General features: G+C 36.8%; 3 protein-coding genes across 4 annotated transcripts; 2 read left to right on the plus strand and 1 right to left on the minus strand.

Moving 5' to 3' along the window:
- Nucleotides 1-5,270: 5,270 nt before the first annotated feature.
- On the plus strand, nt 5,271-11,829 carry LOC113272047 (polygalacturonase-like). The gene is made up of 7 exons (XM_026521959.1): nt 5,271-5,332; nt 9,615-9,703; nt 9,816-9,857; nt 10,169-10,572; nt 10,680-10,969; nt 11,062-11,290; nt 11,427-11,829. The coding sequence occupies exons 1-7, from the start codon at nt 5,271-5,273 to the stop codon at nt 11,700-11,702; spliced, it is 1,392 nt and encodes a 463-aa protein (XP_026377744.1). The 3' UTR covers nt 11,703-11,829.
- A 401-nt stretch (nt 11,830-12,230) lies between these two features.
- On the plus strand, nt 12,231-13,271 carry LOC113338330 (ubiquitin carboxyl-terminal hydrolase 13-like). The gene is made up of 3 exons (XM_026583776.1): nt 12,231-12,394; nt 12,506-12,654; nt 12,757-13,271. The coding sequence occupies exons 1-3, from the start codon at nt 12,261-12,263 to the stop codon at nt 13,029-13,031; spliced, it is 558 nt and encodes a 185-aa protein (XP_026439561.1). The 5' UTR covers nt 12,231-12,260; the 3' UTR covers nt 13,032-13,271.
- A 248-nt stretch (nt 13,272-13,519) lies between these two features.
- Nucleotides 13,520-17,462, minus strand: LOC113338338 (RNA-binding protein Musashi homolog Rbp6-like). Of its 2 annotated transcripts, none has more exons than XM_026583787.1 (4): nt 17,393-17,462; nt 16,147-16,862; nt 14,874-15,686; nt 13,520-13,904 (listed from the first exon to the last, which is right to left on the minus strand). In XM_026583787.1, the coding sequence occupies exons 2-3, from the start codon at nt 16,532-16,534 to the stop codon at nt 15,265-15,267; spliced, it is 810 nt and encodes a 269-aa protein (XP_026439572.1). In that variant the 5' UTR covers nt 16,535-16,862; nt 17,393-17,462; the 3' UTR covers nt 13,520-13,904; nt 14,874-15,264. The 2 variants fall into 2 exon arrangements, with proteins under 2 accessions (XP_026439572.1, XP_026439577.1); XM_026583792.1 differs by lacking the exon at nt 17,393-17,462 and adding an exon at nt 17,240-17,304.
- Nucleotides 17,463-19,493: the final 2,031 nt, after the last annotated feature.

The raw sequence follows: 19,493 nt of genomic DNA on the forward strand, positions 1-19,493 counted from the left end.
AATATATAGAGTCCAATATTATGATAAAGCAAAGATCATATATACTAGGAAAAAATATATTATCCTTAAATAAGGATATATATTAACATGAATATATAGGATAAATAAAGGATATATATTAACACTCCCCCTCAAATTGGTGCATAGATATCACACATGCCCAACTTGTCCAGAAAACTCAAGTATTTTTTGCATGACACTCCATGTGTGAGAATATCTGCAAGTTATTCTTCAGACCGAACCGGTGGCAGCTCAATAATGTTGTTGTCCAGTTTCTCTTTGATGAAGAACCTGTCAACCTCCACATGTTTAGTACGATCATGCTGAACAGGATTATGAGCAATATCACGCGCAGCTTTGTTATCACAATACAGAGTAATAGGATCCTTGAGAGGAACCCCCAAATCCTTAAGGAGAAGCCTCAACCATAAAGTTTCACAAATGTCATCTGCCATACCTCTAAGTTCAGCCTCTGCGCTTGATCGTGTAAAAATATTTTGTTTCTTACTTCTCCAAGTGACTAAGTTACCTCCCACAAAGGTAAAGTAGCCTGCAGTAGAACGTCTGCCATCTATTTCTCCTGCATAGTCAGAATCTGCATATGCCACAACCTTTCTATAATCTTCATTTTTAGAGAATAAAATTCCTTTTCCAGGAGCAGACTTCAAATACCTCAAAATACGTAATACTGCATCCATGTGTTGTTCACCTGGATTGTGCATGAATTGACTAACAACACTGAGTGCATAAGCAAGATCTGTCCTTTTGTGAGATAGATACATCAATCTCCCCACAAGTCTTTGATATCTCCTTTTATCAGCAGGAACTTGATCAGGTTCAATACACAGATTTACCTTTTCTTCTAAAGGTGTATGGATTGGCTGACATGCTGACATGCCCACTTCTTTTAGCAAATGAAGAACATATTTCCTTTGTGATAAGAAAATTCCTTCACTGGATCGAGAAACTTCAATCCCAATGAAGTATTTCAATGAACCAAGATCTTTCATTTGAAATTCCTTTGATAAGTATCTTTGCAAAGATTTCCTCTCCTCTGGATCATTTCCTGTCACCTCCATATCATCTACATATATGATAAGAGCAGCAATTTTATCCTTCATTTTCTTTATGAACAAAGTATGATCAGAATTACTCTGACGATATCCAAAGTTCCTCATAGATTTGGTGAATCTGCCAAACCAGGCCCTTGGAGATTGTTTTAGTCCATACAATGACTTGTTTAGCTTACATACCTTCTTACCATGAGATCCTGGAACTGGAATACCAGGTGGGAGCTCTATGTAAACTTCTTCAGTTAATTCACCATGCAAGAAGTTATTTTTTACATCAAACTGTTGCAAAGGCCAATCCAAGTTTGCAGCAAGCGATAATAATACTCGTACTGTGTTGATTTTCGCTACTGGAGAAAAAGTTTCTGTATAGTCGATACTATTAGTTTAGTTGTACCCTGTAGCAACTAATATTGCTTTATAACGTTCAATCTCACCATTTTTCTTGTATTTAATGGTGAAAATCCAACGACACCCCACAATCTTTCTTCCTTCTGGACAATCAACATAATCCCAAGTACCATTCTGAAAAAAGGACCTCATTTCTTATTCTATAGATGCTATCCATTTTGGATCAGCTAATGCTTCCTGCACATTGTTAGGAATAAAAACAGTAGATATTTGATTCACGAATGCCTTATTAGCTTTAGACAAACGATAGTGAGAGACATAATGACTCATAGGGTACTTAACCTTACTAGAGATTTCAGGTTCATATCTTGGTTTAGGAATACCTCTGTTTACACGTTGTGGAAGTTGTCTCCTAGATTCTTCAAGAACATCCGTAGCAGACGATTGGTTTGGTGTTTCATCTTCTTGAGGTAACGTAGACTCTAGAATCTCTTCTATCATAACCTCATCTTGAATCTCTATATCACGATCTAATACTGTACTTTCTGTTTCTTCTCGTGAAGAACTTTCATCAACAGATTCTCTTACTATATCATCAGATTTGACAATAACAGATACATCAATTTCCGATATATATTCATCATAGTTAAGAGTCTGAATTTCCTTATGGTACTCCCCCTGAAGTTCAGACTCACATGAAAAATACATAGTATCTTCATGAAATACAACATCCAAAGTAACAAACATTCTTTTGGTTGGAGGATGATAGCAACGGTATCCCTTTTTAGTTGTTGCATATCCCACAAATACACACTTCAGATCTCTAGGAGCCAACTTATCACGTTGGTTCTTGTGCAGATGAACATAAGCTACACAACCAAACACATGAGGTGGAAGATTAGGAATAGTTGGAGCCACAACTTCTTCAGCAAGAGCTTTATGGGGTGTTTGAAACACAATGGTACTGGATGGCACTCGATTGATAAGATATGATGCAGAAGTAAGTGCCTCTCCCCAATACATCAGTGGCATATGTGCTTCTATCAATGAAGCACGGACCACTTCCAGTAAGTGACGATTCTTTCTCTCTGCTACTCCATTCTGCTGAGGCGTATTAGAGCAAGTAGTTTTATGAATAATCCCGTGTCCCTCAAAATAATGTTGAAGGTCGGAATCCATATATTCACCACCATTATCTCTACGAATTAATTGAATCTGTTTGTTGTACTGAGTGTTAATCATCTTATGGAACTTTTGAAACAAGGCAGTAACTTCACTTTTGTTTTTCATGAGACACACCCACGTCATTCTAGTGCAATCATCAATAAAAGTAACAAACCATCTTGAACCACCCAGGGTAGTAGTTTTAGATGGCCCCCAAACATCAGAGTGTATGATCATAAAAGGAACTGGACTCTTATTGAATGATAATGGAAAAGAAGCACGATGGCTTTTTGCAAGTTCACATACTTCACAATGAAAACTAGAAATATCAAGTTTTGCAAACAAACTAGGAAATATTTTTTTTAAATAACCAAACGACGCATGTCCCAATCGTCGATGCCATAAAAAAAAATTGAGATTTTTGTCTCTCCCCCTCAGAACCATCAGCAAGAAGAGTTTGACGCAGCTTATCTAAACTACTTGACACTAAATCCAGATAATACAACTTCCCACGCTTAACACCATAACCAATCGTTTGCTTCGTTGTGATGTCCTTAAAAACACAACAGTCATGCCAAAATATCACTACATAATGTAAAGTATTAGTTATTTAGGAAACTGATAGGAGATTACAGTCTAATGTAGTAACTACTAAGACAGAATCTAAGTTTAAAGTTTCAGTGAGAGATATTGACCCTTCACCAGTAATTGGATCTTGTGAGCCATTTGCAGTAGAGACTTTTTTTTGTAAGGATGGTTTAAGGGGAGAGATTTGTTTAGAATCACATGTCATATGGTCTGTGGCACCGGAATCAACTATCCATGAATTATTCGAAACAAGTGAAGAAACATTTAAAAACTTACCATCGTTACATGTCCTTGCTACTGATGCAGATATTACCATGGAATCCTTTCCTTTCTTTGTTGAAGCCATTGGAGCACCAGAATTTTTCTTTGTCTCCTTCTTCCTGTCCAGATGTTGATCCCACCAATCTGGATATCCAACCAACTCGAAACACATGTCAATTGTATGTCCATATTGATTACAGTGTGTACACTTAAGTGATGACTTGTCCACCTCAGTCTTTGAGTATCTCTGAAAAGACCCTTTTTGATTGTACCGGTTTCGAGTTGCCATAAAAGCAGGTTCAACTTCTTCCGATTCTTTTGCCATCGTTGTACGTCGAACAGATTCACGACGAACGAGTGCATAACATGATTCCAATTCAGGAATAGGATCCTTTCTCAAGATTTCACCACAGATCTGTTCAAAACTTTCATCTAATCCAGCAAGGAATATATGCACCCTTAGGCGCTGAATTGATTTTCGATAGGCTTCAATATCATTAGAATTCTCCATAACCACCTTGTCACGATGATCCAGCTCTCCAAATATTTCAGTTAGTTCTCCATAATAAATTGAGAGTGCTCTACCATTTTGTTTTGCCGAAAACGCTCGTCGATTTAGAGTAAATACCTGCATCTCATCATCTCCATCATAAAAGGCTTTAGATAATGCATCACAAATCTCTCTAGCAGTAGGTAACCTAATATATCTCTTCATGATTTCAGTTGGCATAGACATCAACAACCAGGTCTTGACTTTTTGATTATTTGTGTGCCACTTCTCATATCTTGGATCTTCCTCGGTAGGGTTTCTTGTCCTTCCCATAATAAAGGAGGTTTTTTTTCAGCAATATGCATGTCCATGATTTGTGACCACAAATCATAGTTTGTTTCATCAAGAACAATCCCAGGCTTGAATACTGCACCTTCAGATTGAACGATAATAGGAGCAAATTTGTTTTCCATCTGCCCTTTTTTTTTGATTTATTTTGGTATAATTCTGAATCACTACCCATGATTAAGAACCCTAGCTCATAGATACCATCTTCACAAATATAGGATCAAGAAGAAGATAATTCTTATTATGATAATCTTATCAATTCTGGTTACACAACTCATGAATATATAGAGCCCAATATTATGATAAAGCAAAGATCCTATATATTAGGAAACAATATATTATCCTTAAATAAGGATATATATTAACATGAATATATACGATAAATAAAGGATATATATTAACAGCAACCATTGAGTTTCCAGATTCAATTCTGTTGTCTTTGTTGTATGGTTAAATATTATTCGATTGATATGTATTAGGAAATAATATAGGAGTCTATATTTAGGAGATATACACTTTAAGGAGTTTGAGTTATATTAGGAAAGTGTCTATGTTTAGAGTTTGATCTTAGGTAGGAAAGTGCCTTGAGTGGTCGTCAAGTTTGTGAACAATATAAATTGGCTGTTAAGCCATAAGAATTATATACCAAGAATTATTATCAATGTAGTCTTTTATGCTTCCGCGTTTATGCTCTCCTCTCTCTTGCTCGATCCTTAACATGGTATCAGAGCAAGGTGAGAGGGAGAGAGGAGAGAAAGAATTAGAGATTTTATTTTTTTTCGAAAAAAAGTTGTGTGAGTTCCACGTTTAAAAAAAAAAAAAAAAAAAAAAAAAAAAAAAAAAAAAAAAAAAAAACGCTGCTTAAAGTTCTGATGATAATTGTGAGTTAAGAAGAAGGTGTAGCCGGTAGATGCTGATCCAAAACTTGTTGCCTATCAAAGTCCGTTCGTGTGGGTTTGTTCGCGTGCTGTTAAGAAGGTTCAAGTGTTGCTGCGGCTATGTGGGTTGAACAGTACGTACGTTTGCATGGTGTTGGAAGTTGTTCACCAAGGGTCAAGAGGTAAGTTTTTGGTACAAGTTTACGGTGGTCTTGGTCAGGTTATTTGAGCCGAGAAACCAGTAAAATAAGTAGCTCGGTGATAATACTAGGTGGAGGCGTGTGTTGGGGTGTGATCGTGTTTAAAAAGAAAAAGAAAAAGTCAGAACTTGTTTTTTTAGAAGTGGAGATAAACAAGGAAATAGGTGGTTAATATGGGAATTTGAATTACTTAATAACTCCGATTACCAGCACAAAAGAGTGATCCTGATGCCGAGAGATGGGTTCTGTAGTTGTTGTGTGTTTAAGCTAAGAAAGAAGGAAAAAAAATGCAGCATCTGATGTTGTTAAATCTGGATTGTTTGGCTGTGAAGGTGGAGAAACTGATGTCGTCCATGCTATAGGCAATTGAAGAAGGAAAGAATTAGGGTTAGCTATTGTGATTGATTGGGTTCGTTTTGGAGTTTGAAACCGAGAAGAATTAATGATGTTGCCGGTGGTTAAGAAGAAGACGTTGTGTTGTTTGGGCTGTGAAGGACGATGAAAAGAAATTGGTTAAGTTGCTGCTGGAGTTCGAGAGGAAACATTGATGGCAACTGTAGGGTTCGATGGCTGCTGCTATGGTTACCTACCGTAAAAAAAAAAAAAAAAAAAAAAAAAGAGAAAAAAAAAATAAAAAAAAGAAAAAAAATGAGGAAAGTGTTATTGGAAGTTAGTAACAGTGTGAATGTTACAAAAGTTAGTGTTACAGTTGCAGAAGAACTGTTACAGATTAACAGTTAAGTGTTACTGAAGAATTGTTACAGAAGCGTAACAGAAGAAAGCTGGTGACAGTAGTGTGTGTAATAACAGTTGGAAGAAGTGAAGTGTGGTTGAAGAGTTTGTGGCAGAAACTTAGAGATCCTACAAAGTGTGGAAGACTTTGTAAAGACGACAAGATTGTGAGAGAATCTTGAAGAACAAAGAAGTGTGAAGGTTTCGCAAAAATAGCGTGACTGGAATAAGAGAAGAAGAAACAACATTCATGTTGTGAAGAAAGAAAAAAAAAAGAGAGAAGAAAACAATCACCAAGAGGTGATGAGAAAAAGAACAACAATAATAGGTTGAAATCCTATGAGTTGTCGAGAGAGTACAAAAAGTATTCTATCGAAGAAACCAAGAAAACAAGAGTACAAGAAGTATTCTTCAGAAGATGGGACCGTAATGTCCTTAAACTACGAAGAGGACCGTAATGTCCTAAAACTATGATTGGGACCGTAATGTCCTAAAACTTCCGAAGGGGACCGTAATGTCCTTAAACTACGAAGAGGACCGTAATGTCCTAAAACTATGATTGGAACCGTAATGTCCTAAAACTTCCGAAGAGGACCGAAACGTCCTTAAACTACGAAGATGGGACCGTAATGTCCTTAAACTACGAAGAGGACCGAAAAATGTCCCTAAACTACGAATAGGACCGAAAAATGTCCCTAAACTACGAAGAGGACCGTAATGTCCTTAAACTTCCAAAGGGGACCGAAATGTCCCTAAACTACGAAGGGGACCGAAATGTCCTTAAACTTCCGAAGGGGGACCAAAACGTCCTTAAACTACGATCTGAAGATTTTTTTCGCAAAAGCGTTGAAAAAAAATGAAGTTAAATTTCTTTTGTCCAAGATGGGCATTCGTGATCTACATGCTCCATCTTGAGGGAGGGTATTAGGAAATAATATAGGAGTCTATATTTAGGAGATATACACTTTAAGGAGTTTGAGTTATATTAGGAAAGTGTCTATGTTTAGAGTTTGATCTTAAGTAGGAAAGTGCCTTGAGTGGTCGTCAAGTTTGTGAACAATATAAATTGGCTGTTAAGCCATAAAAATTATATACCAAGAATTATTATCAATGTAGTCTTTTATGCTTCCGCGTTTATGCTCTCTCTCTCTTGCTCGATCCTTAACAATATGTAATACTGAGTTTCTAAATGATGATATGACCTTTTTGATCTGAACCCCCAAATTTTGGATATCTGTTGTTATTGTTTGATTTGTATCTAAATGTTGGTGGCATTTTCAGAATTTGGAAATGTTGTTAATTTAGTAGTTTTATATATCAGATTAAGTAGTGATCTTGGTGAGAATACTGGTCACCTGAAAGTTTGAGTATTTCTATTTGTATACCCGAGTTAAATCCCAGCAGGTAACCTTTAAGGTTCCCTTATTCAGTGGTTGTATAGTTCGGGCACAGTAAAAGTGAATGGATCCAGAGCGAATATTTCTTTGCAGGCTGAAAGTGAGAACTTCCTAACCGAAGCTCAAGTTGCTGAATGCTGGTGGACAAACGGTTTGCTAGATTTTACCAAATTTTTTTATTTTTCAATACCTTGTTCCTGTTCTGTTTATCAGTTTATTACTCATTTTGATATTTCTACTAGTCACTGAAAGTTTCATATAGAATGTTGTTGCGCCACATATAGAGGAGCCATACACATTCCGAAAGGAGCCATAAACATTTCTGATAAGCACCTTCCCGGAAGTGGTTGCATTAATTCTTGGTACTATTGATCGGCAGTAACAAAGGGGGGCATAACCTGTGGGCTTCAGATTCTGAAGCTGCCACCAACATCAACACCCAATTGCACTAACATAATATATTCATCATAGTATATAACTATAATACTAAAAAACAGTTCTCGATTCCAACCAACCGACAAATATGTGAACCACCAAAGTTACTGCAAAACATGCTGAGAACAAAGAAAAGGAGTACCCCTTAAAGTAGTTCAACTGTCCAATCCCGCAGTCCAAAAGTCGCACTGAAACTGCCAATGCCAACGAATTAGCGCTCTTGCATATGACCGTTTCAAAACTCCAGGTGATCTTCTGGTTTAAAGCTATAAGATTATTTGTTGACATTCTTCGTTTTTGGTCAACCAGTTTCAACGATTAAGCTAGTTATTTCTTCATAGAAAATTTTGAGCAACAACTCTGAAGATCAGGTTTATGGGTGGGCACAACACCACCACTCATGTTAGACTGGCAAACAAAGATCGATGTGCCGCCAGCATTCAGTCTAGTAAGGTACTTACGAAATGAATCTTCCATCATCCGTTTTGATTTCACATAGACATATCGTCCACTGCATGTAGAACAAAGTCTAGCAAGATAATTTTCTACGTTATATAAAGAAACACATCTGCGCGTAATCCTAGATCTTATGTTCTTTTACTTGTAGAACTACCGAAGTTGTTTAGCCACTAAACCGTGTGCTGATCATGTGCATAGGTAGAATTTTCCTATCACCTTTGTCAACGTACAACCAAATGGATCATGAAAGGACTCCAATCATTGATAAGTAGTAGTACAAGATATGTTATCCTATGACGATTCATGAATGTTTGTTAGATTTCTTAATGATTGTTTTAACATTTCATATTTCCATTATCAACAACAGGCTATCTGGTGGTTGTACTTTCAACTTCCACATGATCTGTTCGGGACAACCAATAGTGGTACTTGCTCTTAGTCTCACCAACCTTTCCACTAACATTTCATATATATGTACCTCCAGCGGTCTTTAACTACATTCATATATAAGCAGTTTTATCTATTTCTAGCATCAAACAGCTAAAAACAAATTATTGAATCTAACCAACCTAGGAATGTGTCAACCACCACAAGTACCCCCTACTGCAAACATGTTGATAAAAAAAAAAAAAAAAAAAAGGTACACTCTTGCAAATCCACCAACTTCAGTAGTTTTTTTTTTTTTGATCGATACCAAATTGAGTAGTTCAACTGTCCAATTTGCCGCAGTTCAACAGTGGCATTTGACGGTGTCAAAATTCCAGGTGATGCTGGTTTAAAATTATAACTTGAGTTCTTTTGGCAACAATTACGAAGTGATAGTTTATGGTTAATCAAGTCATTCAGTCTAACAAGGCACGTACGAAATGAATCATTCATCATCCATTCACTGTAGTTAGGAGAAACTCTAGCAAGATATGTGTTACTCATAACTTACAGACATATCTGCACGTAATCGATAATCTTATGTTCTTTTTCTTGTAAAACTACCAAACTCGTTTAGCCACTTGGCCATGTGCTGATCATGTTTCCTTATCACCTTTGTCGACGTACAACCAAATGGGCCCTGAAAGGAGTCCAATGATTGATAAATACTAGATATATATAATCATTCTTTGTGAGATTTCTTTCTTTATTATTTTTCTTTTTAAATGATTTTGTTAGAAATTTCAGTTGGAATCCATAAAACATTATCTACTTTGTTGACATTGTCATTACATTGTCTGTTATCCATGTGTTAGGTGCTTAGGTTACGTTACAGGACAAAAGAACATAGTTGACATGCCCTTTGATAGCGCAGCTCAAGTGGTAAAATTCATAGGATTTATCTGTCTGCAACTGAATTCTGAATTAACGCTCGTTAATTAGTGCTTTGATATAGGTTCAGTGACGTTAGCTTGAACTAAGATATGGATTAGTCACTTTCTAATACTATATTGCAGGCATCTTGAAACCATTTGGTGGTTGTACTCTCGGAGCTGAGGGTATTTGGTTATTGTTATAACATTTCATATGGTAGTTATACTTTCGGCTTCCACATGATCTGTTCGGGACAATTATTAGTATTTGTTATATATCTCACCAGCCTATTCACCAACGATGTATATTATTTTATATATATGCCTTTCTACAAACGATATATATAAGTACTACCAACGGTCTTTAACTACATTCACAAGAACTTTTATCTGTTTCTATCATCAAATCAAACTCACTCTCTCCTTCTATTTCTCTAAAGTCTTAGTATAACCCAAGATGTCTAAGATAATCATCTTATTTTCTCTTAAATTTGTAGTTTTGTTCGCCATATTTCCATTATGCGCAAATGCAGTTATTTATAATGTTCAAAACTTTGGAGCAAAACCAAATAATGGAAGGGATTCGACGAAAGCTTTCTTGCAAGCATGGTCCTTAGCTTGCAGTTCTACAACACCTGCAATGATGTTTATACCTCGTGGAACTTATCTGGTTAACACAGTCGCTTTTAGTGGTCCTTGTAAAAGTGCAAGAGTTACCGTTCGAATCGATGGTAAAATTCAGGCACCTCCTAGCAGTTATTGGGAAATTGGGAATTATGGGACTTGGATTTTGTTTCAAGGCATCAATGGCTTAACCATTAACGGTGGGATTCTAGATGCACGCGGATCTCCGTTTTGGATTTGTAGGAGAGCTAGTGCATATTGCCCACAAGGCGCTACGGTATGTACATAAAAATTCTCGACTGAATCCAGTCCAATTAAGTGTTCACGAATTTGTGTATGATATGCAGAAAATTTGACATGGTTTTTGAATGTCTATATATGCAGTCACTGTCGTTCAACAATGTTAAAAATGGAATAGTCAGCGGTATTGTATCTATTGACAGCCAAAAGGCTCATATGGCCATCAATGGTTGCAAAACCATGAAGATTAGAAAAGTGACCCTTATTGCACCTGCTCAAAGCCCCAACACAGATGGTATAGACATACAATCATCAACTGGTATAAAAATCCTTGATTCAAGCATCAGAACAGGTGATGATTGTATTGCAATAGGTCCTGGCACCAAAAGTCTATTGGTTCAACGCGTAGTATGTGGACCTGGACACGGAATTAGGTACGTCGATATCATGTTCAGAATTATGCTTTCAAGTGAAGCACATTTATCATTTTTCTTAGCTGACTTGGTGAGTGCATTCATGAATGCAGTATTGGGAGCCTGGCTAGAAGTCCTAATGAAGCAGGGGTGGAAGGAATTAAAGTAAAGGATGTAACCTTGACAGGATCGGATAATGGATTACGGATTAAAACATGGCCGAAACCAAGCAATGGTTTTGTGAAAAATGTTCTTTATCAAAATATCGTTATGAATAATGTCCGGAACCCAATCATTATTGATCAGATTTACTGCCCCGGTACCAAGGGCTGCTCTGACCAGGTAAAAACTAATCAAATTTCCTGGCTTGAAATGTTTATGTCAATATCTAAGTAGCAATTTTCAGTCTAGCAGATGTGGATTCTGATTTCATAAAGTGAAATTAGCTAACTTGTTTTTGACCTTTGTTCTGTATCAGAATTCTGGACTCAAGATCAGTGGTGTAACGTACTTAAACGTAAGTGGAACATCGGCAACACCAATTGCCATTAGATTCCATTGCAGTGCCACTACCCCGTGCGACGGAATCAAATTATCCAATGTTAATCTCACTTATTCAAAGCAACCTGCCAAGACATTTTGTTTCAGCGCCCTCGGAACATCATCTGCCGGACAACTTGGAACATCATTATCAGTAGGACAACTCGGAACATCGTTATCAGTAGGACGACCAACTCCTGGAAGTTGCTTCTAGTCTAATTTTTTGTTCTAGAAGTGTACCATATTGTTTTTGTATAGGTTTTATTTACTATTTCCACAGTGTCTCTTGGTGTTGTGTATATAATGAGCTAACTTGCTAGCATGATGCGGCATGTGAATTAACATTTTCTTAACTTAGATGGGCAAAGTTAACAAAATTCGTTTGGGTTCAAGACATTTTCCGTGGTTTATGTTTTTGGATTACGAGCAGGGGTTGCTACCTTCATTTCAGTATAATAAAAAGTACTAAGTTGAAAAATAATAATAATAATAAAAATAATCAAAGTTTCACTTTTACTGAATTTTTTTTCTTTTTACTTTTGGGTGACTATAGATAGGTGGGTTAGACAATTTGGGGTTGAAATAGTAAGTTTATTTCCCGCGCTTTTGTAAGGAATTCAAAATTCAAATCAAGCCGTAGTTTGTGTCAGATGAAGCGACGCCACCTGTCGAATAGCATCTCCCATCTTTATTACTGTTCTCTTGGACCAAGTCAAATAAAACAAGACCAGAAGAAGACGAAGAGAAGAAGAGAATCTGAAAGAACTCAAAAATGGCGACAACTAAACTTGAAAAGATTTCTTCCTCCTCTTCATCCTCAAAATTCACTTGGAAGATCAACAAGTTTTCGAAATTCACAACCATGTCTACTTACAGTGATGTTTTCTCGGTCAATGGTTTCAAATGGTAAACGATTGATTCATCTAATTTTTTTGATGTTATTAGTAAGTTGATTCAGTTTTTCTTATTCTTCTTCAGATTTTGATTATTAATCTGCTCTCATGTGTTATTTTCCAGGAAAGCATGTATTTGTCCAAAGGGAAGGGAGGAAGTGTACGACCACATATCACTCTACCTGGTTCCGGTAGATTTAACAAAATCCGTCGACACCCAGTTCAGTTTTGCGATTACCAGTCAAAAGGATCGCAACAACACTCTCAGATTTGGTATAGATCTCCCACTGCAGATTTTGATTATATTCATAGATAGACAGATTGATAGATAGATAAATTTGTTGCTATTTTGATTGATTAATTGATGATTTGCAGAACTGAAACACAATTTCCATGAAGGGACAATCCAAGGGTTTGGTTGGACTTTTTTCATGCCTCTGGTTGAACTACACGACCGTACTAAAGGATATATTGTTGATGATACTTGTGTCATTTCAATTGACGTTACTTGTTTGATGAAAGAACCAAAAGAAGAGGAAGAAAAAGACTCGACATTGAAACAGCCCAGCAGCAGCAGCAATCCACTGAAGAGCCCAACTGCTAAGCCGAAGCGCACCAAAACCATGGCAACTAACCGCAGACGTAATTAAGCAGGCAGTAGAGGAGGATAATTTGGATTGAAGAAGGTATATTGTCAAGTCATAGAAAGGGGATTAGGATTACTAATACTACATGGGGAAAGTGTTATCTGGAAAGAAAGAAATAGGTGAATAGTTTGTGTTCGAAGAAATGTCTCACAGAAAGTAAAGTTGCTAGTAGTGAAATTAACAGAATTACTGAGTTACAAAGGCTAGTTTATAATAAAATCTATTTGGAGTAGCTATTTTACATTTCCTGGTTTATTTAAATTTCATTTTTAAGCACTTGAAGAAAGTAGGAAGTTACTCTTTAAACTGTCATGACCAGTCGGAAGTTTCGGCGAGGCTGAATGCAGCATCATAATGAACATAAACAATAAGCTAGGTACATCAATATAGCATGTTTAGCATTATGCATTTGGTTGAAAATGCAGTACTGGAAATTCGGCAACTAGAACAACCAAACAGGGAGAGAAGAGAAGAAGAATATCTCAGATGGCTAAAAACAAAACTATTCAAATTGAACATTAGAGATTCCGAAAGTAGTAGTACTACTACTAGATACTTCAAGTAGTATCAGACCCAAGACCAAAAGGAATTGCGGTTAACATAACAAGAAAATTCTAATAAAGTTGGCACCATAGAAAGCTATATGAAGGCAGAACCCCAAATCTTTACAAGTGACTGAATATGCATGTTTCTAAAAGGCATATAAACTTTCATTCTGATAACGAAGGAATTTCCGTCTCCAAATAAACTACGCTTCTTATTCACCTAATGTTATGTTCACAACGACATCAGGCTTAAGTTGTCAGGCAAGGTTATGAAGATCTTGTTAAAAGGAGAACAGCTACTACACCATTTCCCAATCATGGCCCCAAGCACCTGCAAATTCAATTTAGTGGCTGTTACCAAACAAACTTTATGAAATACAAAATGCAAATTTATGATGTCTAAAGTTATATGGCATATGGTTATGAAGATACATCTAGCGCAGAAGGAATGCAAGAAAAAATAATATAATGATTAAGACACAAAAGATACGACATCGCAGAATAACATTAAATGAATAAACAGGTATAGTAAGAAAGCTAATCGCATACATGATCTACATTCTGACATATATAAGATTCGCAGTAAAAACTTGATTCCTGAGACAGGTTATAATAGGAACGCATCTGCGACTGTGTTATGTTGCGAGCAGCAAATCCTAGCTAAAGGACGACTACAAAATGTTTTTTAATCATCCCACAGATTTGAATGACATTAACCAGAGTGGGACTCCTTCGTTGATGACTAGCCTAAAAGAGAAGACCATTTTAACTACTATATGCGGAAAAAAAGCTTTTTGACAGCAAACTTCCAGTGTAGGAAAGACAGTAACGACGCAGGTAATGAGCAGATTATAGTAGGAGTTGCAACTAAAATGTCTCATGTCACTTTCTAGAAGTTCACATGATCCAATACTAGGTATATCGGGATGAAATAGAAGAAACAAACATCACCATGGCTGCATGGACCAACTGTAAGACAAAATGCCACAACTAGGAGGTGCATTTTGTAATTAACAGGAAGGCAGGCAAAAAATAGATTATAACATGGCATTTCCACGCCTGACAATAAATCAATTTCCAACTAATGTGTCCTCCTTCTATCTTTTACTTGTTTCTGATATATGTTAAATTACAAAATGCACCTCTTATCTTAGCAAGAAATCAACTTCCAATGACCAGTGGAAGTCATGGCTTAAGTAAACTGTCAATTAGAAAGTTCAGAAGCAGCATAAACCATGATAAAGCAAAGCTAAGTTTACCAGACTATCTCATATCGTATTAAAAAGGATTTCCCCTGTACCTGTATGTATTTGTTCCTCCTTTGCTGTTGAATCTGATGAAACATCTTCATCCAAGAGTTCATTATTCGGAAGGTCCTTGATATCCAATTTCAATGGCTTAGTTGCGCTCACGGGACGATATGCAGGTCTGTTGCGCATCGCATTCCCCTTCCCAAAAGCATTACCAACTGACAAGTCCAGTTTTTTCGATTTTGATGCCTTCGAACCATTATCTGTCCCCCAGTTTGGCTTGTAAGCACCTTGTCCACCACGAAAAAGAGATCCACCTTTTCCACCATTCACTCTCATATTATAACCACCATTGTGACCATTATTACTCCCATCTTTAGGTGCTCTTAACCTTAACAACTTTGTCATTCAACTCATGGAACCTCTTCTGCATTACATTTTCTACAGCCTCCTCAGAATCAAAAGTGAAAAATTATAGTACATAATAGCAACATCAGTAGTTCTACCAAATTTCTCAAAATAAGCTTTAAATCCTCGTTGTACATTACTCTTATTAAAACCCTTTTGATTGTGAGAACTACTCTTATTAAAACCCTTTCGATTATGAGGACTATTATGTTCACCTCTTAGCACTACTTTTCCTACATCTACCCTTTTTCCAAGAATGACATGCTTTTCTAAAAGAACTTTATCAGCTACAGAATTATCTGAGAAGCGAACAAACCCAAAACCTCTTGAACAACCTGTTGTCCTGTTTATCAGAATATTAGTCCACACAACTTCACCAAACTTGTTAAAATAATCTTTCAAAGTAGCTTCATCGGTTTCGCATGACATTCCACCCTCAAAAATCTTCCCTGGTTCTGAATCCACAAGCCAACACTCAAATATTAGCCAACTAAAAAAGAACATGTTGCAGCTTCAACTTATAAGAAACCCCTTTAAATCCTAAGATGCAATGCAAATAGTGTTTGCTGAAAACACCCCCAAGAAAATTCTTCAAACAACAAAAAAGGAGAAGAAAAATTGTAAAAGTGAGGTTCATTTTGAAAAGGGGGGGAGTTAATGGCAGAAAATAGATTAGAAACATGGCATTTCCAAACCTGGCAGTAAATCAATTTCCAATTAAAATGTCCGCTTTCCCGTTACAAAATGCACCTTTTATCTTTGAAAGAAATCAACTTCCAGTGATCAGTGGAAGTCTTGGGTTAAGTAAACTCTAAATTAGAAAGTTAAGAAGCAGCATAAACCAACTAACCATGATAAAGTAGAGCAAAGTTTACAAGACTAAGTCGAATCGTATTAAAAAAAAATGCCCTGCACCTGTACGCATTTGGTCCTCCTTTGCTGTTGGATCTGATAAAACATCTTCATCTATGAGTTCATCAATGGGAAGGTCCTCCTTCATATCCAATTCCAATGGTTCAGTTTTGCTCACGGGACCATATGCTGGTGTGTTGCGCATGTCATACCCCTCACCAGAAGCACTACCAACAGACAAGGCCAGTTTCTTCTGTTTTGATGCAATTGAACCCTTAATTGCACCCCAATTTGGCTTGTAAGCGACACTCTCACACAATGTTTCTGACAATGAAGGCCATATGAAGCTCCTGGGACCCCAAACAGGTGTGTTGGGCATCGCATGCCCCTTACCGATAACACCAGAAGCACAACACATTGAAATAGCCATCTTTGTCGCTTTTGATGCCATAGAGTTCCTATTATCTGCACAATTTGTGTTGTCAGCAACACCTTCACACGAAGCTGATGATTATATACAACTTGTTTCACATTGAGTTGTACTAACGACAGGTGCAGCATTAAAGTAGTTCTTCTTCAACTTTCCAGCACCATCATAAAGCATCTGAGGGCTGCCATGTCTGGATTACGGCCAGCTTTGCAATACGCATAAGCTATCTCCCTAAGAGAGAATGTTGAACTAAACGCACCAATCAAGGCTTCCAATACTTTGGTTTCCACAAAATCAGACTCCATTAATGCTCTAGAGACAGATTCTTCCATTTCTTCTCATTAAAAAACTGGAAGAAAAAAAAAGTAAAAATCAAAAAAAAAAGTAAAAATCAAAAAAAAAAAAAATTGATAGATCGTAAGTCTGTAATGCTTCCATATCCTTCACAGAGATTTAAAAAACAAAAATTAAAAAAAATCTCAACATTTTTTTTTGCCCGATTAAAAAAACTTATCAAAATTACTGATAGATAATAGTAAGTCTGTAAACTGTAATGGTTCCCCTTCAGTTCATATGCCAGAGTATAGAATCTTTGGTTACCCTTCATAGGTCGGATCTCTCTAAGGTCGTATTCATTACAAATTGTCTTGTATATTCAACAAAAAAAAAAAAAAAAAAAACTATACAAAATCAATCAAAATAAGATGTAATCATGAGAATCAGAACCTAATTGTTAGGTATGAATCGAAGCAACTAGACTCATTTTACTCCATTTAGGTTTCAATCGAACAAGAACAACACTCACTAATTTCATGTTTGAGTCGGCTCATATTACCATCAAATGTAATACTCTAATGCGATTAAAAAATTGTAAATTACCTGAAGAAGAAATGCTTGCTTTGCTTACTCTTCTTCTTCTTTTGTGAGCTCTTTTTTATTTCTTTTTTTTTTTTTTAATTCTGAGTTGAAATTGGGTGGAGAAAACGAGGTGGAAAAAAAGTTTTTAACATATGGCTGGCAGGTCAAGTGATTACGTGCAGAGAATCAGACAAGATGGTCAAAATTGCTCTTTTATTTGTCTTTTGACTTTGGATGGACTTACACCGTGTTTATTTACTCATAACTCATCTGAGTGGTCTGGATCTGAGTAAAAACACCTGACTCATCTGGATCTGACTCGATATGTTTGTTTTGAGTCAGATCTGACTCGTCTGACTCAAAAAACGTGAGTCAGTGATTTGGTCTCGTGAGTCAGGAATATTTTGTTACCTGACTCAAATGGGTCCGAGTCAGGGGTTATGTTTGAGTCAGAGGTCGAGTCAGATCTGACTCAAAACGCAGAACAAACGGTCTGGCTGCTGACTCGGCCCGAGTCTGGGATTGACTCAAATCCAGACGTCGAGTCAGTTGCAAACAAACAAGATGTTACTGTATGGATAAGCTTAACTCCGGAGAACGGAAAATTCAATATTTGAACACCGAGGCAGCACACCAGGAAGTCCACTATAAAATTCCGGTGAATCCTTGTCCGATAAATGGCGTGTTAAATTAAATTCTCATAAGTTGCACACAACAATTCGTGGAAGTCCACCATTATTACATTTGGCAGTTTACATCATCATACTAACGTCAGCTTAAGAAAGGACAAATATGATAAATATTCAACAACCTCAATCCACGTCATGCATCCCCAATCCAACCTACATCAAAAGCACCAACAATGTATTATTGGGTCTGACCATATGTGGTTTTCTCCCCATATATAACACTCACGTGAATACTTCAACTCGGAAAATACCCATAAAGCAAGGATTTGATAGTTAGGCCTGTCAATGGATGCTAACGTAACGGAAATAGGCTCTGTCGCTGCCGTTTCCGTTAAACTTTAGCGGATATCCGTTACCGTTCATTTCCGGCGGAAATAAGAAATTCAAAAACGTTACCGTTACGTTGGACTTACCGGATAAGGGATATTTTTCCGCTGCCATCCGGTAAGTCACAGGACAGCCACAAAACATAGAAGATGATGATTTCTAAGGCAGAGAAGACGATGCTTGATTCAGCATCCGTAGTTTCTCTCTTTTTCTCTCTGAGAACTTCTCTGTTGTGTCGAAGTGAAGAACAGAAGAATGACTGAATGAGATGAGATAAACCAAACAATACATAACGTATAAAAAGGGGAACTTAGGCGCAGGCCCAAAAAAAATGTGCATAACTAGTTATGCAGTACAAAGAAAATGTGCATAACCAGTTATGCAGATGCATAAGACATTATGCAGTACAGAACAATGTGCATAACTAGTTATGCAGATGCATCAAAGGTTATGCTTATCATAAATCACTGCAGATGCAAAGAAAATGTGCATAACTAGTTATGCAGTACAAAGAAAATGTGCATAACCAGTTATGCAGTACGCACGTTAGCGGATAACGGAACTAAACTTAACGGAAATACACGGTTCCACTACCGTTACGTTAAGAAGGGATTATCCGTTAGCTTATCGGTATCGGATATCCGTTTACCGCTATGTTGGATGGTAGCAGTAACGGCTAACGGATTATCGGTATCGGCTAACGGAAAATCGGTATCCATTGACAGGCCTATTGATAGTGACATTCCATATGTTAACTCTCTCCTACAAAGCAAACTTTGCAGCACAACAACAACTACTTTACACCAATTTTCTCCTGAACTTTCCCCAGACCACAATCAACAATTTTTTCATTCCTCTTTTAAGGTTCAAATTCATGTCCGAACAAAACTCCACTGTCGATACTTCCTTCATACGGTCTGTAACCAATATCAAAACAGTACCAACAAGAGATTATTTTTTCTAAACCTGTATTTTATATTAGTTATTTGGAAAACTGATTTCCATCAATCCATATTCATATATATCAAATTCTCTTACATGATGGAAAGCCATTCTTCCTCTGAGAATACTTAAAATCTAAACCAAGAAATTCAAACCCTTTCTGC

This window comes from Papaver somniferum, chromosome 1 (assembly GCF_003573695.1).
Source record: "Papaver somniferum cultivar HN1 chromosome 1, ASM357369v1, whole genome shotgun sequence".
Lineage (NCBI taxonomy): Eukaryota > Viridiplantae > Streptophyta > Magnoliopsida > Ranunculales > Papaveraceae > Papaver > Papaver somniferum.